This window comes from Rhinolophus ferrumequinum, unplaced genomic scaffold (genome assembly GCF_004115265.2).
Source record: "Rhinolophus ferrumequinum isolate MPI-CBG mRhiFer1 unplaced genomic scaffold, mRhiFer1_v1.p scaffold_87_arrow_ctg1_1, whole genome shotgun sequence".
NCBI classification, from domain to species: Eukaryota; Metazoa; Chordata; class Mammalia; order Chiroptera; family Rhinolophidae; genus Rhinolophus; species Rhinolophus ferrumequinum.
In genome coordinates, this window is record NW_022680445.1 from 15,162 (window position 1) to 42,258 (window position 27,097).

Consider the following 27,097-nt stretch of genomic DNA (forward strand, 5'->3'; position numbering starts at 1 on the left):
ACTCAGAAAGAACCTAGCAAGGACCTTCAAATGGAAAGTGCATCTTCAGTTGTGTGTTCTGAGAAGATATTGCTTTGGCGGCAATAGGTAGCATTGGCTGTGGATTAGAGAGACTGTTGTCTGGGATACTGTTTTGTGACAGTTCAGGTGAAAGAGATCGGCGCCCGGAATAACGGGAAGACAGAGGTGAGAGACAGAGCTGAGGGACCATGTGCACCACGGAGCTAATGATCTCTGAGTCGTGGGGTAAAGGGGCGTGTGCAAATGCTACGTGGTTTCAGAGATGGGAGGATGGGACTTCATAAAAGGAAGCTGAGACGGTGACAGCTTAGACTCTGGACATTTCAGATCAGAGTGAAGCTCTGATATAGGTTTTTCATTTGCTGAAATGCCGTTAAAAATTCCTACAACTCAACAACAACCAAAACAACCCAATTAAAAAGCAGGCGGAGGACTTGAGAGGACATTTCTCTAAAGCAGATGTGCAGATGGCCAGTGAGCTCGTAAGAGGTGCTCAGCCTCGTTACTCATTAGGCAGATGCAAATCCAAACTCGGTGAGACACCACTTCTCACCCACGGGGACGCCTGGTATTAAACAACTGAGGAAAATCACACGTGTTGGTGAGGAAGGTGGAAAGTTGGAACCCTGTGCATTGCTGGTGGCAAAGTAAAAAGTCCACTGTGGGAAAGAGTTTGGCGGTTCCTGAAAACGTTAAAGCTAGGATCCCCCTGTGATCAGCCATTCCCCGTGCAGGTATACACACAAAAGCATTGAAAGCAGGGACTCAAACAGCAGCGTTCACAGCAGCATTATTCACAGTAGCCACAAGGTGGCGACAACCCAGGTGTCTGTGGACAGATGAACGGATAAACAATACGGGGGACACGCCTGCAAAGGAGTATCTTTCAGCCTTTAAAAGGAAGGAAATTCTGACGGACGCTCACGCTCCAACGTGGTCGGACCCTGAGGATGTGATGCTGAGTGACATAAGGCAGATACAACAGGACACGCAGTCTGTGATTCCTCTTTCATGAGTCCTTTGTGTAGGCAAATTCACGGAGACAGAAAAGAGAATGGAGGCGGGGGGAGGGAGAAATGTGGAGTTTTGTTGAATGGGCAGTTGCTGTTTGGGATAATGGAAAAGTGCTGGGAATGGGTGATGTTGAGGTTGCACAACGTTGTGAGTGTAATTAATGCCGCTGAATCCATACACTAAAAATGGTTCAAGTGGTACATTTTGTATTATGTATATTATCCCACAATTTTAAAAACCTCTAAAATGTCATTAAATAATTTCAGTAAGTGATTATCAAGCATGCCAGTGAAAGTTGAATGGCTTTTCCTAGTTCATTTTTTTAAGATGGGTTTTTAAGAAAGGGAAATGTCATTAATATTTTTCTAAAGAGTTTTCTAAAGCGGGTCTAAGAAGGTCTAAGAATGACGAGATCATTGGGTCAGTGGAGATTGTAAACTAGCTTGGCAATTTTCCGCTCTTCTGATCTTTCTCTTTGTATAGGATACAGGTTTCAATCCAGGTTGAGCCACAGTTTGTTTCCTGCAAGGCTTCTCCCTTGTAGATTTTTTTCTTTTTGTCTTCCCGTCTCTTTTTGTAAAGTTTACTTGCAAACGTGGTTTTTCTTTCCTTATAATATTTCTCATTAATTAGTCCAGTTTCATTTCATCTTACTCTTTATTGTTTTCGCGGTGTATGTTTTGAGCTGAGGAGGAGAGACAGTTATGTATTGTTATGTAATGACAGTTATGACAGTTATGTAATGTTGTAATTATTATTTAGCTGCCTTTAGTAGGTTATTATGTAGATATAACTTTCTGAGGAGAACATTTGGTTTAATTTTAGGCATGTGCCGTGACTTTATTATATCACAGGACCAGTCTGAACAAGTCTATAGTAAGTTTCTTTTTGAAATTGTATTGCATCTTATGATTCCAAATGTACATCTCACTGATGTTTTTTATTCAAAACAAATTGGCAGTAATACAGTGGTTTAGCTTAATCATTTTTATATTGTCCATTAAAGAATTTGTCCTGTTGTTGCAATTTGTGATTGTTGGGATTTGTTTGAAACAAAGGCATATACCTTGTTGTCCCCTTTCTTTCAGGTAGTGATGAGGCAGGAAAGTACAGATAGTACACGTATATTGCAGAGCTCCTGTATTAACAAGCACAACATAGAAGGAAAGAACTGCGTAACTGCTTTACCTTTTCAGGTAAACTTGAGTTTTTCCATAGATTTGTGTTTGTTTGGAGAATATTGTTGAATGAATTGGTTTTAGAAGTGTAACTACTCTTACGTCTTATAGTAACTAAAGATGTGATTTTTACTCAAAATAACTAAATTTTAGCAGCTTCAGTGGCTTACCATTTTCCCATATTTTGCCTAAAAACAATTTAATGCAGTGAATTATGAAGTACTTTGTTAGAGGTTTATTTTTTATCTATTTTCACTTTAAGTAGTAAAGAAGAACTCATTTTGGTTACAGTAAAGCACATGACAATATTAGCCTTTTTCCTGTTTCTCATCATCTTTTTCACACCTAGTGCTAATGTTAAAATTTTGTCACATTGTCTCTTTAGTGCTATTAGCCCCTGGAATTTCATATTGAACTCTTAGATTTTCTTTTGTCTTAGACTTTTTTGTTAGAATTACTTTTCAAAAAATATTATAGTAAATGTGACATTGTTTTCTAAAGCTCATTAAATTGGAAGAAAATCTAATGTTCTATAATGTTTCCTAAAACATGTTATAAAAATTAGCTTCCTTTACTTCTTTCCCCCCCTTTTTCCTGACAAGTTACAGATGTTTGGCCCAGCAAATATGGATTGTTGTTTGAACAACAGCTCTTCACATGAGGTGCCTCCATGTCCACCCAGGTATTCAGTCCACTCAGTTTAGAATATTATTATTTTGGTTTATTTGAGTTTGTTCTGAAGTAAAATTATTTGCCTACGAGTTTTGGGATGATGACGATTTCCATGGTAACAGCACAGATCTGTGCCAGTTTCTCTCATCTCAGTGTTGTACATGTGTGAGTTCTACTCCTCACTTGGTATGAATCATCTAGAGATTTTTTTCCCCTCACATAGGAAAATCCAACAAGCTTATACTTAAAGATAACAAGGCTGAATTCTTAGCTCTGCTATTTTTTCATTGTTCTTCTTTGGGCAAATCATTAGAGCTTTTTTAGCTTTAATTTTGTTTTTTTATTTGTTACAGAAATACTATCATTTCCCTCTTAGGATTTATGCAGGGTTCAGTGAGCTGATGTTTACCATCTTTGACACAGGGCTTAGTACATCTTAGGTGTGCAGGAAACAGCAGGTGCTCCTTGGTGGTGTGTTTCCCTGTCTCCCAGTCAGTTGTGAGCTCCCTGCAGGGGAGGGACACACAGGACCCATCTCAGTGTGGTGCAAGCAGTAGACACGACGATGGTAGAAAATGGCGCATAGATTTTACTCCATTTCTGTGTTTAGATAGAAGGCTTGGTGTTTTCCACTTTTTTTCTATCACTCACTTTCAAAAAAGACAGCCTTTTTATTGACTTGAAGGTTTTCTTTTCTTTTTCAAGTGCATTGCTTTGTAAATAGGCATAGGAGACAAAATTTCTGTTTTAGCTGCGAAAGACACCCCCGCTACTCCGTAAGCGAGGTTAAAAACCAGAACCGCACAAACCAACCCAGACTGCCTTATGCCCTTTTGGGTCTGTAATGTGAGGAGGGTGGTGTGTAGACAGACCCTCCTGGGCTGTGCTGATCTCCCTCTGTGTGTGCTTGCTTAGGATTCCCTGCCTCAGAGCAGAGGTTTCTAGGCATGAACCGGAAGACACTGTGAAAAACAGCATGCAACAGTCTAGAGGGTTGCTTTTTGAGATGGCACGTGTGTAGTCGCTGGTGTGACCTGGAGAGAGTGCAAAATTTGTGTACAAATGGAGGCATCTTGTGTTGGTGGTCCATCGATTATTTGTTTGTTTCTTCCTAGAGAACCTTTACTCGCTGTGTTCAGCTTGCTGCTTCCATTAGGAGGAAGAACCACACTTGTGTGTCACGTGCCAGTAAGTATATTTTTCTGAATCTTTCGCATAGCTCTTTTTCTGAGTTGAAAGGAAAGGAGAAAATGAATGAATTTATGAAGATGGGACTTGTTGTATAACACTAATGTAACTTAGGCGTTTACAATAATCAACCTTATTAGGAAAATATTCACACTAACGAAAGAAGTTGTTGAATACCATGGTCTTAACTGTTTTCACAGTTATTCTGTGAGTAAAAATAAGGGTTTTAAGTCAATCGTGATCCAGGACAGATTTGCTCACCACCTGCAGAAGACTCTGGACTCTTCGTCAAGAATTAATACGTCAATGAATGATAGTTGCATGAACTACAAATGTTTGATGATTTTTGTTTGAAGGGGAAAAAAATCGGTTTTTAGGCTTGTAGCGGTGTACATTTTATTACTTTGTTTTCACGTCATTCTCTGGGGCTCAGAACTTTTTATGTGTGCTACAGGTATTTGTAGATGCTTATTTCTAAATTTTCAGTGTGGCCCAACATGATAGGTCGTTGTGCATAATGAGGATAGAAAGCTCCAACACTGCTTACGTTTTTGACCCATTTTATTTTTAGAACTTTGTCCCAAGCGTCTGTGCTGCAGTGCCACCACCGAGGTTTTTGTCTTCTGCCTCCAGGGAGGCCTGGGAAACTCTAGCCCTGGGCGCAATCCACCCAACCGCCTGTTTTTTGAAGGTTTAAGAGCTCAGACTGGTTTTTGCCTTTTTCCAGGGTTGTAGAAGAAAACAAGAGATTGTGCGGAAGCATCAGTAAGTGGTCCACAGAGCCTAAACTGCTTCGTCGTTGGTCTTTTACAGAACAAACTCCTTGGTAATTCTCCATTTTATCGGTAGCAAGTGCAGACATAGTGCCGAATAGACAGGCTAGGGCCTGTGATCGACTAGCATGCGGCCATTATTGATCATGTTTTTGAATCCTATGTAATGACCTCCGAAATGGCTCATTTCTAATGTTAGGTAAGATCTAAAACTAAATAGAACATGATTCTAATTTTGTGACAACGTAAGAAGGATAGAAACTGGAAGGCGAATTCCCTGATACATTCGTCGTGGCTCTTCTGAGACAGTGGGAAGCTTAGTGATGTTTATTGAGGGCTTCTTATTTTTATAAAGTAAGTATCTACTCGTATTTTGTAATATTTTACCTGAGAGGGAAGCGTGGAGGGAGGAAGCTGTCAAATGAGCACCTAGAAATCAACTCATGGTGGTATAGTAGTAGATGCTAACCTCACTCGAAAAACCCTAGTTTGCACGTCTCACAAGTAAAGCAGAAACAGGTGTACTTTTGCAGAAGTGTTTGAATGCTTACTAGTGAGGACGGACTTCACGTCGTCCATGAAAAGAACCGGTAAAGAAGTCAAACACGGCAGCCTGGTTGATTGCAGTTTAGAAATCAGTTGGTTGAAGGAGCCTGTGGCTGACGCATTTAATGGTGAGTCAGCACAAATCTTGAACATTTGCTTGCATAGCTGTGAAATCCAAACTGGTAATAGGCTCAAAATTTGAATTTTAAGGGAGTTGATGCCCAAAGTGCATTCCTTACAAATTCAGGATTAGTCAATTAATGTACGAATGGGTTTTCTTTCTTCTTTTGTTTGGTTTCTGTTGATCTTTAAGAATGACAGAAAGTCTTTCTCTAAAGAACAGCCTTGCAAAGTACATTCCTCAAAACTTGATCATTTCTATTTTCTCTTGAAGGTCTTTTTGGTTCATCATGGGTGCAAGGTGTTGTAGCTCAAGAGATCTTAGTTTCTCTCAACACCGACCCCTCCGTTGTCATGATCTATGACGCTATTCAGTGTGCGTTCTGTGTGGGTCCTCCGGAGAGTGCAAACAGACGTAAGGATCAACGCAAGTGCCACTAGTTAATATGCAAGGCCAGTTAATCCTGAAAACCCTGACATGTTTTTTTGGAGGAATTATTGGTGGAATCGATTGAGCTTCTCAGGAGAAAAAGAAAGATTATGTCATTAATAACTCGAATCTACGCTGAATTCTCACAAGAAAGTTATTCTTTTCATCTAATGACGATCTTTCTTCCCCCTTCTCATCATTTTGACTTAGGGGAGAGAACACTGTTTCTCTGAATAAGGGGCCAAGCCTGGACCGTGTTCGCGAGGGCCACCCTCACAGCACACCTCCGAAGCCTCTCCCAAGGAGACTCCCACTGGGGGCTGGCCTTTCCAGAAGGAGTCCTCCCTCCCCAGTCCGAACGGCCCCACCTCCTCACCCACTCTGCAGTCTCCTTCTCCTTCCATCCCCAACATGACAGCTGTAAAGTGGGAATCGAGCGTGCAGTGTTTCTTTGTGTGACCGAGCTAGCCCAAGACAGAGGTACCTTCTTTTCCAACTTTGTCTTCGTTTGCAGGGATTCATAGTTTCTGTTGCCAGCTCTTGGGGACTTTCTAGGGGAGACAGCCGTTATTCCAGTTGTGTTTCTTCTCCTAAGATTTCCAGGCCTAGCACTGTGTTACCTCTATCAAGGAGTCCCACTGCGAGGCTGCCTGTTCTTGTCATAAGACTGGTTGCCTCATTTCTACCGCTCAGTGGCAGCAGTTTGATGAATATTGATCGTATATAACTGTTGGTGCTAGCTCATCTTCATTTGCACGAGCTTCTGTGGGGATAGAGCCCCAGAGAGCAGTTTCCAGGCTCTCGGCCTCACGTCGGAGGGTGCTGACTTGGGTAGTAGATGGCCATCGGCTGTGGCTAGTTGGCCGTCAGCTGTAGCTGGTTAGCCGATTGGCCCCTGATTTAGCTGCCGCGGCTGCGCTGGTTGGTGAGTCGAGAGTGGAGTTGAGTGGAGTCGGTCGGTTGGCAGGCAGAAAAGTGGACAGCAGGTCGCATGTCGTGTGAATCCAGCCTCCAGTGAGAATATAGTGGTATGACTCCCCTACCTATGGCTCCGTGGGTGTTCCTTTTTGGCCTAGCCACATCCTGCGTTCTTATGTGGGGAGCGGGAGCTGAGACCCCGCAGGCTGCCCCGCACGACAGCTTCTCTTTGGTTTTTGCCCGTCTGTCATTCTGTCTGTGTGTCTGCTGTCTACCTCTCTCTGTGGGTCATCTCTCAATCATCTACTTGTGGGTCTAGTGACATAGGGACATAGTTTGATTGGTGTGTATTACCTGTGAATATGCAGGAACATTGTTTAGTCCTTTTTGAAGACTATGAACAATTCATTTTCTCAGGCACAAAATGAAGTAATGCAGAGTTTTAAAGGAATGAATTTCAACAAGAATTCTAAATCTTTACAATATAGTAAAACGCATTGATGTGAACCGTTTAAGTAGCTATTCCTTTTTGAAGAAATTGCCTTTCTGATTGGGATTGCGCCGTGAGTGCTGTGTGTACCCAGAATTTTGAGCAGGGTGAGTGGTAAGTGTTTGACAGCAGCGTGCGTGGTTCCCTGTGACGCCCTCTGTCCTCTGTTGAGTTTGCAGTGGTGCGCCTTCCCCCGCCTTAGGAGTGCACTCCTAAGTCCAGCAGGCACCCCTCTGGCCCCTACTTAATCTATACATTACTGACTGTATTCCCCACACTGTGTTTCACATCCTGTGACTATTTTGTGACTACCAACTTGTATTTCCTAATCCCTTCACTTTCTCCCTCATCCCTCAACCCCTCTCCCTTCTGGTAACCATCAGTTTTTTCTCTGTATCTATGAGTCTATTTCTGTTTTGTTCACTCATTTATTCTGTTCTTTAGCTTCCACATATAAGTGAGATCATATGGTATTTGTCTGTCTCAGTCTGACTTATTTCACTTGACATAATATACCCTCTACATCCATGCATGTTGTTACAAATGTTAAGATTTCATTCTTTTTTATGGCAGAGTAATACTCCATTGTATAAATGGACCACAATTTCTAATTGTCTATGGATGGGCATTTCCATTGTTTCTATTGGCTATTGCTTAAAAAATATATTTGTAGTTTTATCATTTTAATGGAAAAGAGAATGTCAAGTCAATTTCTCTACTTTCTTAATAAAAAACAAACAAACAAACGAACAAACAAAACTCCCTGGGCAAACATGTCATTCATTGAACAGGGGTGGACTGTATTTTCACACTCTAAATATGAAGTTGGAATATTAAGACGTGATCTCTGCCCTCAAGGCGTTTTACCCTTTTATTCACCCCAATTGATTCAGTCTACACATTCAAATAAGTTGAGAAGCAATCTGAAGAACAATTAATAATTAAATCATAGTATCCTGTGTACCAGGTGGTTTGCTAGTTATGTTTTTAATTCCTTGAAGTCTGAGGAAACAAACTGAAAACAGAGAATGGACTTTTCTTTCAAAAGATCCCTCAGAACCTGGGAGATTTTTTTATTCATATGCTTTTAATTGTGTAACCGCTAATATGTAAGTGTCTGGGACGAATTTGCACTGCTCTTATTTTTGTCACAGAGTTTTATTTATTCTCTCTGTTTCTTTTGGCACCCCCAGAAAGGTCAGTTTCTTAGTTTATGTACACGTTGGCAGGCGAGTTGCTTGGCCACTTCCTTCTCAGTGTTTCAGAAGAGCTCATATACAGAGGTGGTATTTCCACCATAGTCATTTCTACATTAAGAAAATAATTTGTTTTATTTTGAATGTACAGCCTTCCCTTAACTTATCAAACAAGTGAAATTTTGGATTTTTCTCATTCTTTTTCAGGCTCTAAACACAATGTACTCCAGCACTCAGACTTTGCAAAAGAAGAAGCTGGTGCCCAGGGAACGAAAGTGACCTCTCTGAAGGGCTGCCGTTAGTCGGTGCAGAGCAGTGAGTAAAGCCTAGAAGACCCCTTGTTCTTTTCTTAAACCAGAGACAGGTCCCGTACTACAGCAGTCCCACTCTCACCTCAGAAATAAAGTGAACGATGGCACCAGCTTGTACAAAAACAGTTATTCATAAGGACAGTCACCTTGGCCAATGAAGAGAAAAGGTGTACGTAGTATAAAAATTTAGAGCAGTTGGTTTTGTAGTACCATCAGAAAATCTCCCTCAGAAAGGACGATGGGCTAGGAGTCAGGAGACCTGGGTTCTTTGTAGTCTTGACGAAGCTTTATTCTTTCTGGGCTTCCATTTCCTCCTCTGTGAAGCATGTAGATTTCACTCTGATCCTTAAGTCGCTTCCAGATGTTAGTTCTCTGTGTTCCTCCCTTATACTTCTCCCTGAGCCCCCTCAGTCTGTTATATACGTAATGGCCAGACAGCAAATAAGAGGTGCCCTCAAAGCGGGATGACCATCACTAAAGGTGATTGAGAATTGATTTTATATTTTAAATATTTTATGTTTCTAAAGTCATATGACCGGTATACAATACCACCTTTATTCTGCTTTAGGATAGCTCATTAAAAAACAGTCTTTTCAGAGGCGACTCAGGGTTCATTCATTCGGCTGATGTATGCCTGGAGGATGGCCCTCTGCCTACAGATTGGATTGTGTTCATTTGTGGCAAGTGAGTGATGTGTCCTAAATACACCCTGAGCTTCACTATGTGGATGACAAGGGTTTCTAGGCTAGTGCCTAATGTTCTCCACTAACAACACTAAGGTCTTTTGCAGACGTTTCTTTAAAGTTTTTCTGGAGCTTAAACTTCCCTCAAGGGCAACATGGAGACAGTAGTAATCATTGTAGGTCCAGGGCCCAGTGTATCACAGCAGACGCTTGTAGTGAGCTGTTGGCTGAGTTGAAGGTCTGCACAAGGGGACTGCCTCATAAGGGAACTGTTTTCAGTGACATCAGTGACTGCATTTTCATGGCTTTGGTGAAAGGTAGGCTAGTTTATTAAAAATGTTACAATATCTTAAATGTTAAATATCGCCACAAAGTTGAAGTATACAATTTATTCTAATAAATAAATAATTTATTCTACAAGATAGTTATGCATTTAAATTAGAGCTTAAGACAGATAAATGTAAGTCTCAACATTGCAGAATGTGTCACAAAGATAGGAAGTAATTAATGCAATGTTTATCGTTAGGTTTTCTCATGGTAAACATTAGGAAAAAAGCTTGCTCTGACTTCTTAAATGTAAGGGACAACTCTGCTGGAAAACAACAACAATTTTTTTTTTTTTTTTAAATCAAAAGAGCCAAAGAGCTGACAGGCAAACATCTAAGAGAACACAAGAATCCCGAAAAGTAGACCATTTTGCTTGATGTGCTGTTGAAACCAAGCCATGGTTTAGGTGACTATGGTGTAAAGGAGAGAACCTTAGCCCCACACCCCACAAGATAGGAAACCTGGTAGCTATGACCCCAAACACCCCCTATCTCATGTGGTAAAGGTGAATTAGAAGTAAACCTGCGCTGCTGCAGGATGGAGGGAAAAGCAATAGAAAAGAAGAAAGAATGGGAAAACAGGAAGGAAGAACAGGAAAGGGACAGGAAGAAGGGGCTGGAGGCTAGAAGCAAGCCAGCAGACTGCCCTACAGATTTGTAGAGAAGATTTACACCGCTAGAATGGTGAGAGAAATGCTGGAAACGACTTGGAAGTACTTCCAGTCTGGTGGCGCTCCAAGTGTGTGGCTGAGGCAATGGAACTCATCTCGGCAGGAAGACACGCTCCTTCTAAGCCTCAAGAAACACATGCAGATAATTTTGTAAAGGCAGCAACTAGCACAAGTCAGAAGTATCCAATCATGCAAGGAAACAGTGGACCGAGTGTGAGATGCCACAGAAACATCAGATGCTAGAGACTGACTCCCAGAGCTTTCATGTACTAGGATATTCAGGTAAAGATGGAGCGAGTTTGCTTGCCATGGTTAAAGAAAAAAGAAGAGGTTTAAAATAACTGTCCAGTACAGGAAACTGAAAAATACAACATACATATTTTAAATGAAGATGATATCATACGATATTGTAAAGTGTAAAGTTTCATACAACTCAGTGAATCAATCTCTATCTATATCTATATCTATCTGTCTACCTATCTACCTATCATCTATGTATCTATCCATCCATCCACCCATCTATAAATATGTAACCATTACCCAGATCAAGATAAAGTGTTGGCAAACTTTCTGTAAAGGGCCAGATAGTACAAATTTTAGGCCTTGTGGGCCATACCATGTATAAATGAATGGGCGTGGCTGTGTTCCAATACAAATTTTTTAAAGCAGGCAGTAGGCAGAATTTAGCCGCTGGGCCACAGTTTGCCAACCATAATACAGAATATTTACAGCATCCCAGAAAGTTCCCTCTTTTCCCTTCCCAGTCAGAGAAGTAACCATTATTCTGACTTCCATCTCCACAACTGAGTTTTACCTAACATTTGTTTTATGTACTCTTCTGTATGTGTTTTATTCCACAATTTAATAAAGTCTTGCTTAATAAAAAGGCTTATTATAGATCTGTATTATTGCAGAGCCAGTTAGAAATATGGTCCAATGTCGTGATTCCTGACTGGCAGAGGGGCTGGATAGAGCTGTGGTAGAGGCAGACTTTCTGTGTGGTTTCACTCGAACTCCAGGCTCTCTGGGAAGTGGGCGTAGCAGCTCCAATCTCACTTTACTTCTTTTTTTTTTTCCAATACATGTCTTTTATTGCGCCTTCAAAATATCACAAAGTTCAGATTCGCTTGGTGTCTTGACATCTTGGTGCTTCTGTAGCTGGACAACTCACACTTTATTCATCAGCCTGCTGAACTGTTCCTTTTTCAGAAACATAGATACCATCCAAAAATTTTCTGATGTCCTTGTTTTTAACTGTTGTGGCTTGTTGAATCAAAGTAGCTGAATATGATACAAGTTCAATGTCGTTTCCTTCAAGAATTAACTTATCTTTCTGGGCTTGAGATACTGAACAAGCAACACCTGACCTCATCCAAACCCTGCAGATGTATTTTTCACCCAAGAAATTTCGGATTTCAGCTCAAGAGAACCATTCTCCTGAATAACGACGTTGATGGGGAAGAGAGCACACACAGACCCCATCTTGTAACGGACGCTCAGTGTGACACCCTTGATCATGTTCTGTCCATGACTACAGAGAGTGCGAACAGGAGCCAGTTCCTTTCTATTTCCCCACCATTTGTCAACCCGAAGCCTCTTCTTCTTTCCAAGGAGACTGAGTTCTACATTGATGTGATTGAAGTCCCTCCGCAGGGTGCCTCTGGGGCCCTCCACAATAACTGTGCGTCCCTTCAGAGTGACGTCCACATTTTCTGGAATGTCCACAGTCTGATTGCTGAGAATGGTTTTCATCCTTGCAGTAGATTCAGCAAAGAGAGGAGGATTTTTTTCTTTTATCTCTGGCTTTCAGTGTTTTGACTATGATGGGTCTGGGTGTGGATCTCTGTGTTTTTCCTATTTTGAGTTTTGCCAAGCTTCTTGGATCATTTTTAGACTAATGTTTTCCATCAAATTTGGGTGCATTTTTCAGCCATTCATTCTTAAAACATTTTTTTCTGACGGTTTTCTCTCTCCTCTTCTGGTCCTCCCTTTATGCATATGGTGGTCCAGTTAATGGTGTGTCACATTTTTCTGAGGCTCTGTTCATTTTTCTTCATTCTTTGTTTTTCATATTTCATAATCTTTAAGTTCACTGATATTTTTTCCTCCTCCCAACTCATATCTACTATTGAGTCCCTCTAGTGAATTTCTTATTTTGGTTATTATACTTTTAGCGTCCAGCATTTCCATTTGACACTTTTTAATTAATATTTATCTCTTTATTGGCATTGTCGCTTTAATGAATAATTGTTATACCAGTGTTTGGTCAGAGGTCCTGCTTAAGCACTTTGAGCTAATAAGACTTCTGTCTTTGCTGAGGATCTGTGTGTGGCTTGGAGAATGTTTTCAAGTCTGTTCCACATGCACTCTGATTGCTCCTGAGTGGGCGCACCCCTGTCCATGCCCACAGGGATAAGTGGGATCCCCGGAGGGCTTTTCTTAGCTGTTTCTTTCCCTGGTGCTCTCTGTTAAACTTCTGGCTGGTCTGCCATTTTGCTTTTTGCTACTAGTATCATGGAGCTACCAGCCCCCTCTTAATTGTGTGCCACCGAGATCTGTATTGTTTTTAACAATCCTCTTAGGAACAGGCTTCTCCATTCCTGGTACCAAATATAGTCGGTCCCCTTATGCATTGCTGCTGTTCGGAGCCTGCCTCTCCCCGTGGGGCTGGGCAGTGTCCTGCTCCTCCTGGAGCAAAGCCCCTCCTCTACAAGGAGGTACTGGGAGTGCAGGACCTCCCAGTGTGGAACCTCCACCCCAGGAGCAGGCTGGGTCAGGGCCCATTGGAACCCCAGGATTCTCAGCCTGTCACACTTGGGGCAGGGCCCTCGGCCAGGGGGAGCCCTGAACTACTTGGCTGTACTCGCCTAGAGTACATCGCCCGCCCGGAGTAGAGCTTCTGTCACAGGAAACTGGGAAGTGGGGGTGGGACGGGATTAGGCTGTGGCGCTAAGGCCACAGACTTTTGCTGTTCTTACCAACATGCGATTTTCCCGAGTAAGTGTTTCTCCATTTGCTGTATGTTTTTAGAGACTTTAGGCCTCTGGTTCATCAAGCTGGTAAGACTGAAGTTTTTCTAACCGACTTTTAGCTACTCTACTGGGGCCTGCCCTTTGGTAAAAGCCACAAAAATGGGAAACCCACCCATGGTCATAACCAAGTGTTCACTCGCCTCCGGTCTTTCTGTTTGGGTCACGCTCCAGTGTTTTCAAAGTTTTAAAAGTTATGTTACCCTGAATGATCGTCGTTTGAGGGAGGATTAGTCCAGTACGAGCTACTGACTATCAGGGGAACCCCCTCACCATTCATTTAAGTTGGGCAATTTCAGGATGGATATTATCTAGTGTACCTGTGGTTTTAATGAGAAACAAGTAGGATGTTCCACATGAAATCTGGAAAGCTTTTACTTGTTTTTGGGAGGGGCAGTAGGATTTTGCTATTTTTATTTTCAAAAGCACATTTGCAAGAATGCTTTTACTTTTATATTATGAAGTAGAAGATGGAGAAACAACTGATAAGGGGTGGAGTTATTCTTTTTAGGCAAATTGTCGAGCTAACTATAAATCCAGAAGACCTGCCTCAGACATTATCAAACGTTTCTCACAGTGACTAGCACTGAGAACTGACTTGATGTGTGCTCAGTATACATGGGACTTGCTTCCCACCCGATTTTCCTGCTGCACAGCATATCATTTTATCATACTGCATTGTCTTAGAAAACGAAGGTTAAAAGGCCACTGTTGTTACCATTCTAAAGAGAAATACGCAATGTCCTATCTCACAGACTAGCTCAGTGTTTTCCAATAGGATAGTCTGCTTTCCAGGATGATTTTACAGAGTCCTGCCAGACTAGGAGCTGAGAGCATTAACTTTACAGCAGGGTCTCTTTCTGTCTCTCTCTGTTTCTACTATCTGTCTTATCCTTTCAGAAACACTCACTGAAGGCTTCCACTGTGCTCTAACTTGCTCAGGTGTTGAAGATATACAGATAAAACAAGATGTCATCTCTGGCCTCAAGGTGCTGTGTCCTTTTGCAGTCCTGCGCTTTACGGAAGAGAAGGCAGGTCAGTGTAAACTAGGGACCCATGACGGTGGGAAAGCATTGAGCTCTCTCCAGAAAAGTGACCCCCAAACTGCCTTCACAGTAATTAGCTCAGATTTTGGAGCATGTGTTACTGCATCAGATGCAGAGAACTGGATTCTGAGAGAGAGTCTGGGAAAGGGGAGTGAAGAGAAGGTAGTGAGGAGAGATTGTGGTGCTGACTGAGGGCTGTGTTTTAAATAAAAGGCGTGATGCCATTTCAGTTAACTCCCCCAGCTCATCAGAACTTGAACTTCACACCATAAATAGTGGACCATGCAATAAAGGGTCATTTATACTTAGAACTTAATGTTTAATCATTATTTCAGACACTGTGGTTGGCAAAAGATTTTGTTCTGGATAACTTTATTGTAAGCCATATATTCTTGCTTCAGGCCTTACATGACAGGAAGTTACACAGTTGTAAATACCAACTCTTCATTACCTTATTTAGTTGGAAAACTTTCAAGTTCGTGACATGTTCATTGCACTTAAAAATTAAATACACAGTGAAAGAAAGATACATTTATAAAGATATTTAAAAGGATTTTTACACTGGGATTTGCCTTGCTTGATTCCAAAAATTCAAAACCAGCTTCCCACCTAAGGTTTACATAAGGGTTTTCTCCTTCCCTGGGATTGAATTAGTACAAAGAATTAAAGGGTTTAAAAAAACGTGACTATCACTGAGAGGCACAAGAGGAAAGTCTGGCGTGGCTTGTGGGAACCAGGACACATATTCCCTGGCTGAGAAAGAAAGTATATAAATCTGTGTGTTTCGCAAGCAGCAATTCGTGTGGACTTCAGATGTCTTTCCCGCAGTCAGGGCACAGGATGTCATCCCTTTCTGTGAGGAAGCCGCGGCCCACCAGCGAGAGGGAACACTTCTTGCAGTTAAAGCAGTCGTTATGCCACTGCCGTTCCTCAAAGGAGATGTACTTTGTGCCACCAAGTCCTGTTAATAGAGAAAAAAATTAATAGAGAAAAAAATAACACCAGGTGAAGAGAGAAAGGGAATATTGCTAGTCAGAATCAGCGACTGGGACAGAAAAAGGAATTCTGGTTTGATCCATTTCCAAGTTTGGATTGTTTAGTATGGATATAATGAGTTTCTGGGGCTGGGATCCATATGTAAGTCAGACACTGTGCGTGACCTTGAGGAACTCTTAGATATTAGAAGAAACATATATATGCATAAACTGGTTCCAAAAGTATACGATAAATACTATAATTAGAAAGTGCCTGTTGTATGTATTTGTTTTTCCCACCAGCATGAAACTCCATGAAAGTGAGAAGTTATGTCACTTACTCCTTTCCTGGATGCTTCACGTCTGGCACTATTTTGTGATGTAGTGAATGAAGTGCCAAAGGGAGTGTTGAAAAGGAAAATGTTAATTTTCTCTGGAATGGCCGAGAAAGGCCTCACGAAAGAGACGACACGTGGCAGGAGGAGGAGCAGATGTACATTTCTGCAGAGGGAACATCGTGAGACAGAACTTGGAGATACTTCCCATTTTTGTGGCTTTTACCAAAGGGCAGACAGGCATGAACTTGGGTGGTAAGAGTCAGGTAAGAGTTGGAGGTTTGGTGAGACTGCGGGAAGATGGGGCTGCTAAGATAGGTGAGAACAGCGTAGGAAGATGTGTGGGCAGTAGAGAAAACCAGCTTACATTATCGGCAAGAAAAGTAGGAACGCAGTCAATTCAGGTGCTTAACTCTTGTTTGATGACTAACTCTTATCAAATGTTGAAGGCACATTGGCTGCCTGTTACAATATAGTCGGCTTGTAGTACCACTGAGCCCTCTGAAATTAAGTGGAATCAAATACATGGGGTTATCTTACAATTGTGATAAATTTCTATGAAATTTGGATCATGAATTCCAATTATAAAGAAATAATGGTTCCATCTACTATATTAAGAACAAAGTATCCACACTGACTACTCCATTTATAATAGTTTGAGGTCTCAAACTGGCACGAGAAGCCTATAATTCATCAAACAGTTCCTTTTTGCAACGTAACTGGTGAGGCTTTCATTGGGCATCAAATCCTTTCGCATGGGGGAGAACTTAGACGTTGGAGCTAATCCCCTTCTGCTAGTTAGTGACGGGGTTGGGACTTGTCCTGTAATGGAAGTTCTTGTTTTTCTAATACCACACTTCCTCGGCTATCCCAGCAAAGCTTTTCCATTCTTTTCCTAAACCAAAGCTTTACAAGAAGAGTTACACTGAATAATCAATTTACTAAAATATTGATTACCTCTAATCCTAGACTCCTGAGGGTTATGGAAACCTACAGGTCACATGCCCCGGCCCCGAGGCAGAACCAAACCAGTGACTTAGGCCAGGGGCTGTCCAACTTTTCTGCATATTTGAATCATCTGGGATGCTTTTAAAAATTCTAGCACTGAGGCCATGGCCAATGAAATCATGACCCAGGCAGCAGTAATTTTTAAAGCTCTCCAGGTGTTTTGAATGTGTAGCCAAGTTTGAAAACCAGTGGTGTGGGCAACACTTCATCTTGACGTGGGGTGCAGGACAGTTGAAGATCCAGGCAGACCTCGTTTTGTTGCAATTCATTTTATTGCTCTTCACAGATGTTGCGTTTTTTACACATCAAAGGCAAGACCATCCACCCACAAAAAGATTACAGTGGTCTGGACTGAACCCGCAGTATGTCTGAGGCCTGCCTATAGTTGTTTTTCTTTCCAGCACTGTGAGTTAACTGAAAATCCAAGAAGCAGCTAGGAAGCCCCACAGTTTCTACCATTCCGTGTTCCTTCTTTCTCCCTCCTTTGATAAGTCCTGTTACCTCATAGACCTGGCTCAAGGAAGAGCACTGACAGGGAAAGGATGAAGGGTGTTAGTGATGGGAACTGTGCCGGGCAGCCGTCTCCGGTGGGAAGCCCCCACAATTTCCTTCAAATACCAGCAAAGGGGGCGAGTGACAGACATGAGAGCCAAAGATAGCCCCAGGGGAACGGATTCTCCTAAGGGCAAGATGTGTGTACAGTAAATGCTCACTGTTTGAGACAGTTACGTCCTATAAAGTCCTATGAATTAGCAAACACTGACACCCTGCTCCTAGGAGAAATACAGGGTTAGGGTCCTGTGAGCTTCTGGTCACATTTTCATCAACCGATCAGTACATAACCTTGTTTTATGTCTATTTCTGTTTAAAGGCACCTCATTTAATATGAATTGTTGACTCATAAACATTGAACTTCTGGCCAACAGCACCAGAACTCAAGCCTGAAGGAAGCTTATCTAGCACACAAGGTACCTCCTAGCCTTCTTGGGCTCAGAAACACACACCACTTTAGCACTCTCCTTGGGGGCCATTTTAAATAGCAAAAATGCCAACAAAAAGCATAAAAATGCCAAAAAAACCCCAAAAAACCACCACACAAACAAAAGGCACAAACAGACCATGAGAAGGACCCTTGTTTGCAGTATGACTTGAAACAAGAAGGCAGAATGTCACCCTTGTTCCACCTCGACTGGCAAAGGTATGTGTCAAATGACTCAAATTTTTTGCCACTCTGCACATGTCTGAGAATGACATGAAAGCGCCACAAGTATTGCTTTTGGAATTACAAATACATGTTAGTGAGTAGGCAAACTGGCAAATATGGACTCTGAATAATGACGATCGACTGCGTATGTGTGATCACTGCGATAAAACATTAGAAAATAACTCAAAATTTATTTACAAAAATCATTTAAAGTTTATTCAAGAAAGAAGTACTAAGTAAGAATCTATTAGAAATTTAGTCTGAACTCGCAATCTTGCATAGCTATTGGGGAATCTGGTTAAAAGTACATTTTAGCTATATTTTCAAAATTTCCTCTGTAGGTTCTGGAACACTAGTCTCTGTATTTCAGAGAATTACCTTTCCTGTTTTGGAGGAAAGCTTTCATTTTGTTTTTCTAATTTTTTTTTCAGTGCTACAATCGTAATAATTACAATTAATACACATACCTGATACTGTACATTTAAAAGTGCTTTTATGTAGATTACATTGCTTTATAAAGCCTAATTTTATAAACATTTACTTTACAGAAGTTACTGTGAAAACAGCATTAAAGATTAATACGTTAGGGCAAAAGACTGCATTTCTCCCTCTGAATGCTGGCGAGGGAAATCTAGTATATAAACGGCTGTGACTGGATGTCTTAACATAGAACAATTTAAACGCTATGCTTCTTTTCTTTATATTTTAATTTCATATGGGAATATGAGCTCTGGACTACACATGAGAGAATTATTTTAGTGACCTGAGACTTTCTACATCAGGTGAGTTAGCTGAGTTAGGTGAACTCAGCTCTAGGCCTGAGGAAAAAGAAAGTCAGGGACAAGCGCAGAGGGCTGTAACATGTGTTTGTGTCATTACATTGCGAAGCTACATAGGAACGCTGCTTGGCCAGGCCCTGTGTTTATATTGCATATATCTGCCGTCAGCCCTTGATAGGGACCACCTGACTGTCACATGGACTTCTCCCTGTGTTGTAGAATCTCACACTCTTCCCTCCTGGCCCAGTGTGACAGTACATGGTGTCAATCATAGGACTTCAGTCTGCGCAGCCATCTGTTCCCCACGCTGAATTTCTCGGCCTGTGTAATAGCTGAGTCCATTGCCTGGTCTGCCAGTCACCCAGATTTAGGGCTCTCATGTTGCCCAGCCCTTCTGGGGATATGAAAGAACTAAGCAGAAAGTTGCCCCCTGCCCTCATGCAGACATGGCTTTGTGGTGGAAAAGCCTCTCCTCCAAGGTGCTGGGAAGCACCTCAGGAACCCAGTGTAGCTGCTAAGCCTGAAAACGCCAGTTACTTTGTGCTTATACCGTGTTTCCCCAAAAATAAGACCGGATCTTATATTAATTTTTGCCCCATTAGGGCGTATTTTCAGGGGATGTCATATTTTTTTCATGTATAACAGTCTACCTTTATTCAAATACAGTCATGTCATCTTCTGGAACATGGTCATAACGTACTAAATGCATCCGTCTGGCTGACGATCTTAACTGGGGCTTATTTTCAGGGTAGGTCTTATTTCTGGGGAAACACGGCATGGTTGTCAGGTGCGCACAGACTGCAGTTTTAGAGAGAATCCAGCCAAAAGCAGAAACAATAAATCTTTTGAGAGCAGGCCATTCATAGGATTTTCAGTGATCAGGTGAGCTGGAGCGAGAGTCACTACCTGCTGAGGTGTCCAGAGTAACAAGGAAAGGGAAGCAGTGAGGCAAAAGTTCGGCTCTTCAGGACCTCCTTGAGGCGTGGCGGGTCTAGGTACACAGGCAGACCTCGCTGTACTGCGATTCGCTTTATTGCGCTCCACAGATGTTGCGTTTTTCATAAATCGATGGCAAGACCCTCCACCAGCAAAACGAGTACCACCTGCTTTATCGCTTTGCGGTGGTGGTCTGGACTGAACCCACAGTATCTCCGAGGTCTGCTTGTGTAAACACATTCACATGCTGGGATCTTATACCTTGTTCCACCTTGATGTGGCTATGTACCCCGGGGAGTGTGGGGGGGCAGACCCTGGCACTCACCGCTGATGGGGTTGGTGCACCCGGCACACTTCTTGGCGTACAAGTCACAGAAGCAGCTCAGGCAGTAGGCAAACTCATCCCGGGACGTGAAGCGCTGCCCAGACAGCGGTTTCTTGCAGGCTGTGCACACAAAACACTCCCGGTGCCAGGGTTGCTCCCGATAAGTGACGCCCCCGGTGGTGATGGGCTGGAGGAGGCAAGATCTCAGGGTCAGGTTCCGAGCAGAGCACACGTCCTCAGTCTCAGCTATTGCCACTAGAGGAGGCAACATCCTCATCCAGAAAACGCCCAATTTTAGTAAAAAGTCACTGAGAAACTACTGTGCAGACTTCATAATCACCCCTTTATGACCCCTTCCCTTACTGCGGACCCTGGCTTTCCCACTGTGTGTCTGCCCTCAACCCCTCAGAGGGACGCCGGGACTCATGGCGCAGGCGTCACAGGGCGGCACTGCTCCCTCGCGGTGCAGGGAGGATGGCAGATGGCACCCAGGAAACTCAGGTTCGAATCCGAACCCTACTCCTTCCAGCCCTGTGCCTGTGGGAAAGTTATTTGTAAAGATCCCTGTGCCTCAGGGGGTAGCCTCTCAAACACCACGTACAACTCCGTGTATCCATTACCTGTGGAAGAGGTTCAAAGATGCCGTGGGATTGGTGCCTGCTGATGCTATAGGGAGAGCACAGGCATCTCTGAGGTTGGGGAAAAATAAGCCCCCAGCCTTTCTTCTCACCCTGCCTTGCAGTCTTTTCAACATTTGTGAGAAGCCAGATGTACCAGAACTGGTAACCAATACCTCAACTTTATCTAGTATTTTCCTTTGCATATTGTTGCTTTTCATATTCATTTAGAAGATGGATGAAGGATAGAGCTGAGTACGGTATCAGAGGAGACCGGGTGGGTCTCAGCTTGACAGAACAATAGCATTGGAAGACCAAGTCAAAATACCTCACATCGGCACTTTAGGGCAGTGTGTGTTTTAACACTGCTATATCACCCAGTGCCTCCCTCAGTCCTTACAGAACGTATAAAGGTCCCCACGTAAAGAAAGATACTAATTCCATTTTGCAGATGAGTAAACTGAGACCCAGAGAAATCAAGTGACTTGCCTGAGAATCCATAGCTAGTTCATGACAACTAGGAACTAGAATTCAGGACTTCCTCCTATCTTGTATTCTTTTCATTAAACTATAAACCATTCATAATCTTCCTATAAATGTTCCTCCCAGGAACAGAATTTATGGAAAATATGTTGGGTTGCAAGGTGTCACGTGTACAGCACGCGTATACATGTGAGATGCTTCCTCTGCCCGTAACGGCCCTCATCCCCCCTGCGTCTGGATTTCATGTCCCCCACCCTCAACCCACAACCTCCAGCTAACTCACATGTCTCAGCATGGGTGTTGCTTTCTTAGAGAATGTTCCCTAACACCACCCACATGGGTTCAGGTTCTCCCGGTGTACACTATGGTAAGACTCTGTTCTCCAAAGCACACTTGTCAATAAGTACTGGAATACTCGACATCAGAGTACATACCACCCAAGCTGTGTCACCTTGTCCACCATCCGACCCTGATGCCCCAGGTGCCCACCATGGAGGGAGGAATGGATGCTTCCGGCATGAGTGCCGTCACGTGTACGGATGAGCACACACACACACACACACACACACACAGGCATCCAGCCCAGGAGGTGGGCCTTCATTTCCCCAACGGAATAGGACGATGAGGTAAGGAAGAAGACAGAGGAAGAAAAGAGCAACAGAAATGAACTTCCAGTGGATCTTGATGAGAAAAGCAAAACAAAACAAAAGAGTGAGCAGAGAAGAGGATTCCTAATATAAACAAAGGAATGAAAGTTCCATCTAAGGACAGAGGGATAAATAATAGACAAACAGCATAATCATAAGAGGGGAAACGGACAAATGGAGTTCAGTTAAGGAAGAAATGGAAATGAGACAGAAGGAAACTGGAGAGAGAGACCGAAGGAAACGAGTAACACTCTGCCCTTTGAAAAGGTGCAGGCCTCGCGGGGCATTCTCGCCAAGGCTCCTCTGGGAGAGGGCACAGCAGTGCGGCTGTTTTCCCCCAGACGCGAGCCGGGCAGGGACCCTACTGGTGAAACAGTGCAGTCCATAAAAGGGACAAGAGCCAAAGTGTTTGGCACAGGCCTGAGTCCTGAGACCCGTGTGTGTGTGTGTGTGTGTGTGTGTAGGACACACTGCAGCCAACCAAGCTACACCCTAAAGGGAACAGAAGGGTGACAGAGCAGGCGGGAGTGAGATGGCTTCCTACAGGTACGGGTTCCTGTTCTTTAACCTGACAGAGCCTCGGCAGACGCAGCATAGAGCTGGCTGAATAAGGGTGGTTAACAGTCGGCTCTCTACCCATGGGGCAAACCTTTTTTCCCTTACTGTTCTCCTCTCCTTCCCTTCCTCTCGCTAAGTTGAGCAATCAGCTTCTTGTTTAGGAGAGCAGTGTAACAAAGACAGCTTTGGGATGATAAGTTCTCCTTTTGAACATCGTCATAAAGGAGCAATTATTTGGAAATGGTCCAGAACAAGAAAGTGATATAGGATTTCCATCTCAGCTCATAACAGTGCCTATGTCTTTGAAAGGAGGACTGGAACACAGGTCCAAAAGGACCAAGTGTACAGAAGCACATCAGAACTATGGAAAGGGAGGTAAGACAGGCAGAACTTTCATGCCACTCGTGTTCTTACACCTGTAATCTCTTCCAGAAAGGGTGAGCTGGCAGGGGCCATACAGCCAAACTGCCCAGTGTGCAGGCCCAGGAGCAACATATACCTTTCTGCACTGGACACACTGCAAGGCATACTGCTTCTCATAGCAGGGCACACAGAAGTTCTGCTCGTCCTTAGGGATGAAGCTCTTGGTTCCAATCGGCTGTTGGCAGCGGTGGCAGACGAAGCAGGTCTCGTGCCAGCTGCTGCCCTTATACTCCATCTTGCGGGTACCTGTCACGAGAGTCAAGAAGAACAGAGCAGCACGGTTGAGATGACTGGCTTGGGGTCCCAGCAGTCTGCGTTGAGAACCTGCCACCATCTAGTTTTGTGACCACAGCAAGTCATTTTAGCTCTCGAAATCTCGCCTCTAATTGGGAATAATTTGTTTTGTAGAGAGCAGAGACTCTGTGGCTGACTGCTATACACCCAGCTCCTAGAACAATATCTGTACATACTCAGTATTTATTTGTTGAACAGGGTGGTTGTGGACATGACATGCAAAACTAGTATCAGTCTCTCAGCATTGCAAAATATAAAGAGAAACCTGGCGTAGCTCAGACTCATACTACGGAGTATGACTTTCGGAGCAGAGGGACTGTTAAAACCACCCCTCTGCTCCCCAGTGGGATGGAAACGGTTGGGGTGTATAGGAGTCTAGAGTCTCAATCCTGATTCAGCAAGGAGCCTGATCCATCACTGACTTCACGGAACGGCAGTGCAAACCCAGCTGTGATGGCCCACGGTGGACATGCTCTGCAGTAAGTGCTGTCATTAAGGTCCACATGCATTACTACGCTCCCCATTTAGTCACTTTCTGATCGTATCTCGTGTCATCCCATTTCATTCTGAGTGACTATTACTATTTGATATGTTTAGATAATTTGTTCAAGTAGATTAAGGAGTCCTAGAGAAGTGAAACGCTTTTCGGTTCGCCTCCCACCACCGCCAAGCTTAATTCACAGCAAACGCTCAATATTTGTTGATTGAATCCCCCACACTTTACCAAAAAAAAAAAAAAAAGTGTGTATATTCATAGAAAGAGATGATTCAAGGCAGATACGTATGTGAGCATCTCTGGTATGAAGCAGGAGTAAAGAAGGATTTGGGGAAGAGGAGCATAATGGATGAAGTAGAAAAGCTCAGGTGCCAGCACGTGACAGCCCTCGGCCAAATCCGGGCAGCTGCTTGTTTTATAGCTGAAGTTTTATTGAAACACAGCCACACATGTTCACTTACTTCCATCGTCTATAAAGGTAGAGTTGAGTAGTGACAGGTCATATGTACCTGCAAAGCCCAAAATACTTATCTGGTTCTTTATGGAAAAAATTTGCTAACCCCTGGGCTTATGTAAAGGACGGCTACTGTAGAATGATGGGAACCTAGTCAGACTTCAACTCGGATCAGCTGATGAGGGGGAATTGGGCCAGAAGCAGGACTGCCTGCTGTGGGAGCAGGGTGGCAGCATGCTGAGATAATTGGGCAGAATAATGGAGGTGTCTACAAACTAGTCTTCAGCTCCAAGTTCAAACATCATACGGTCAAAATGACAAGATTAACGGCTGTATTAAAGCTGGTTGGAAGGGTGTCCGTGACTCAAGTAATTAGAATGTGCACTGAGAACCATGTGATTATTTTATTAGGTGTCATTTTGGGGTCACTTTCTCAGCTTCCTGTACTTCCAAGATCAGACATTTGGGCACCACCTCCCATAGAGTGTATAAAATACTCAGGGAACTCGTGTCAGGGGGGCACACAGTGACCTTCCAAACTGTGGAATTCAGTTGCGGGGTGATGAATCCTGAAACGAGGAAAATTATAGTCAGCAGTTTAATTTCAGATAAAAATGATGGAGGGATTTTGATACAAATTCTAAAATGATTTATTGTCGTCTCTGGAGGTTTATTTTCCCACGTATCCCTTCGTCACTTGCTCTTTCAGTCTCTAGCCTTGCCTCTGATCAAGCAGCCTGAGGATTTTGTCAATGAATATTGGGCAATTACGATTCTCACTGAGGACTCCAAGCAAGACCATTGTCGTGCGGGGCAGCCTGCGGGGTCTCAGCTCCTGTTCCACACATAAAAATGAAGTATGTAGCTAGGCTAAAAAGTAACACCTACGGAGCCATAGGTAGGGGAGTCACACCACTATAGTCTCACTGGAGGCTGGATTCACACGACATGCGACCTGCTGTCCGCTTTTCTGCCAACCGTCCGCCTCCCCTCGCTAGCTGCAATCCGCCGTGCTAACTGCAATCCGCATTTGCTAGCTCAGTGTGGGGACAGAGCCCCAAAAAGCAGTTTCCAGGCTCTCGGCCTCACATAGAAAGGTGCTGGCTCAGGTAGTAAATGGCCATCGACTGTGATCAAATGGCCAGCAGCTGTGGCTAGTTGGCCGTCAGCTGTAACCAGTGAGCCATTAGCCATGAATATAACTGCCGTGGCTAGGCTACCAGGAAAAAGGGGGAGCTAGCAAGAAGGTGGTGGCTGAGTCTGCAAGCAGCACAGTGAGGGTTGAGAATTGTGTTGCTCCTGGTTCCTGTGTCTCCAACCCAGCCGCCAGTGAGAGTATAGTGGTATGACTCCCCTACCTATGGCTCCATGGGTGTTCCTTTTTGGCCTCACCATGTCCTGCGTTCTTGTGTGGGGAGAGGGACCAGAGACCCTGCCTGACACCCTGCATGACACCCCCATTTGCTGCTAGCGTAGCCACAGCAGTTAAATTAGTGGCCAATGGCTCACTGGTTACAGATGACGGCCAACTAGCCACAGCTGATGGCCATCCAATCACAGTTGATGGCCATTTACTACCTGAGCCAGCACCTTTCCACGTGAGCCCAAGAGCCTGGAAACTGCTCTCTGGGGCTCTGTCCTCACACTCCACCCCTACAGGGTATTGCCTCACAATCTACGTGACAAGCGTCCTGTCCCTGTCCCCCACTGGGAATCCACGGGGCACTGCTAGCCCAAGGTGTGTGTGTGTGGGGGGGGTGCATATCTGAGAGGTGCGTTTACACCTGTACAACTATTGTAAAAGTTGCCAGCAGGGGGCGGCAAAGTTCCGTCTTCCAACAGAATCTGCAGTTCAGACCAATTCTCCCGCAGATGGTAGCAGTGTCTTCTGATTCAAATAAGCAAGTGAGGAACCAGACATTCGGTGAAGGATTAGCGACAGCCTGGCTTGCTCAGAAGCTGTAGTGCATCTCCAAGAAACCTCTGTACACAGGGCCTCAGCATTTGGAACCCTAACGCTGTGCTATGTGACAGAATCCTGGTTTCCGGGCTACAGTCAAGAAACTGACTTCTGTAGGATGTGGGCCCAGAGGGCGACTTTGTTCATTTAGCACCCACCTCTTGTCCTAGCTCTCTAAGTTCAAAAGCTACAACAATATTGCTCTGTGTTGCTGTTCATCTTGATTTGGTTGTAGCACTTTTAAAAATCAAACCAAAGCAAGGAAGCAAGTACTACGATGAGCTCGTGCTGCTTTTTTTTCCCTACCTATTTTTTTGCTCACATCCGGCTTTTTCCAGATACCCTGCCTCTGGTGCCCAGTCCATTTCCTCTGAAAAAGTGACCTTTTCTGACTTCACCATTTGTTGAAATCCAGCTTATCCTTCAAGACTGCTCATATGTACATCCCCCAGGGTCCCTTTCCTGACGCTCTCGCTCTTGGCACGTGCCTCCATCATAGCAGGTATCAGCCAGGCTTCTCCAACGTCCCATCTAAACGTCCCTAATGACAGATGGCAGTGAGATGCCTGTCACTGAGAGGTGGAGGAGGGAATGCTCTGGGCCCCCTTCCTTCTTCAGCCTGCCAGGATCATGAAATGTCTTGGAAATCTCAAAAATCTTAGGAAAATTTCACATCCTACTGTAAGATTTGTCGTCACCTGAAATACTAGTTATTTAACGTTGTGCCTCCTGATCTCAGAATACCGCCATTGCTCTGGGCAGCTGTGCCTTGTTTCCCATACACCCTGGTCCACTCCTGTTGGAGCAGCAACAGCTGGCCGTTCCTGTGGGCTCCCGGTCAGTCTCCCCCAGGACGTGCTCCTGGAGGGCACGTCTCGCTCACCGTTCCATGCCTCGCACACGGTGTGTGTTCCTTTAGCTGACTCTCCAGTGTCTGCTGACTCATATTGGAGCCTAAATGCATCACCCGGGACTACCCCGTCTAAAGCCGC

At 43.8% G+C, this 27,097-nt stretch overlaps 1 protein-coding gene, 2 long non-coding RNA genes and 1 pseudogene across 6 annotated transcripts in view; 2 read left to right on the forward strand and 2 right to left on the reverse strand.

Annotated features, from left to right (window-relative positions):
* The first annotated feature begins 725 nt into the window (after window positions 1-725).
* LOC117020115 (uncharacterized) lies at window positions 726-3,410 on the forward strand. Of its 2 annotated transcripts, none has more exons than XR_004422628.1 (4): window positions 726-1,014; window positions 1,861-1,911; window positions 2,124-2,231; window positions 2,816-3,410. It is a non-coding gene; the product is annotated as an uncharacterized LOC117020115 (long non-coding RNA). The 2 variants fall into 2 exon arrangements; XR_004422627.1 differs by having other exon boundaries at window positions 727-1,045.
* Window positions 3,411-4,001: 591 nt separating this feature from the next.
* On the forward strand, window positions 4,002-16,121 carry LOC117020127 (uncharacterized). The gene is made up of 6 exons (XR_004422629.1): window positions 4,002-4,073; window positions 4,801-4,899; window positions 6,153-6,422; window positions 8,754-8,861; window positions 14,509-14,601; window positions 15,890-16,121. It is a non-coding gene; the product is annotated as an uncharacterized LOC117020127 (long non-coding RNA).
* LOC117020126 (60S ribosomal protein L9-like) lies at window positions 11,669-12,289 on the reverse strand (annotated as a pseudogene).
* FHL2 (four and a half LIM domains 2) overlaps window positions 14,952-27,097 on the reverse strand; it is an 82,739-nt gene continuing 70,593 nt past the window's right edge. The window contains exons 4-6 of one of the 3 annotated variants that reach the window (XM_033102368.1): window positions 22,978-23,147; window positions 20,174-20,360; window positions 14,952-15,573 (exon numbers count right to left, since the gene is read on the reverse strand). In XM_033102368.1, the coding sequence (XP_032958259.1) occupies window positions 15,422-15,573; window positions 20,174-20,360; window positions 22,978-23,147 (509 nt within the window). In that variant the 3' untranslated portion in view covers window positions 14,952-15,421. Of the gene's footprint in view, window positions 15,574-17,646; window positions 17,703-20,173; window positions 20,361-22,977; window positions 23,148-27,097 lie in introns of those variants that run through there. The other 2 variants (XM_033102366.1, XM_033102367.1) reach the window with 2 other exon arrangements.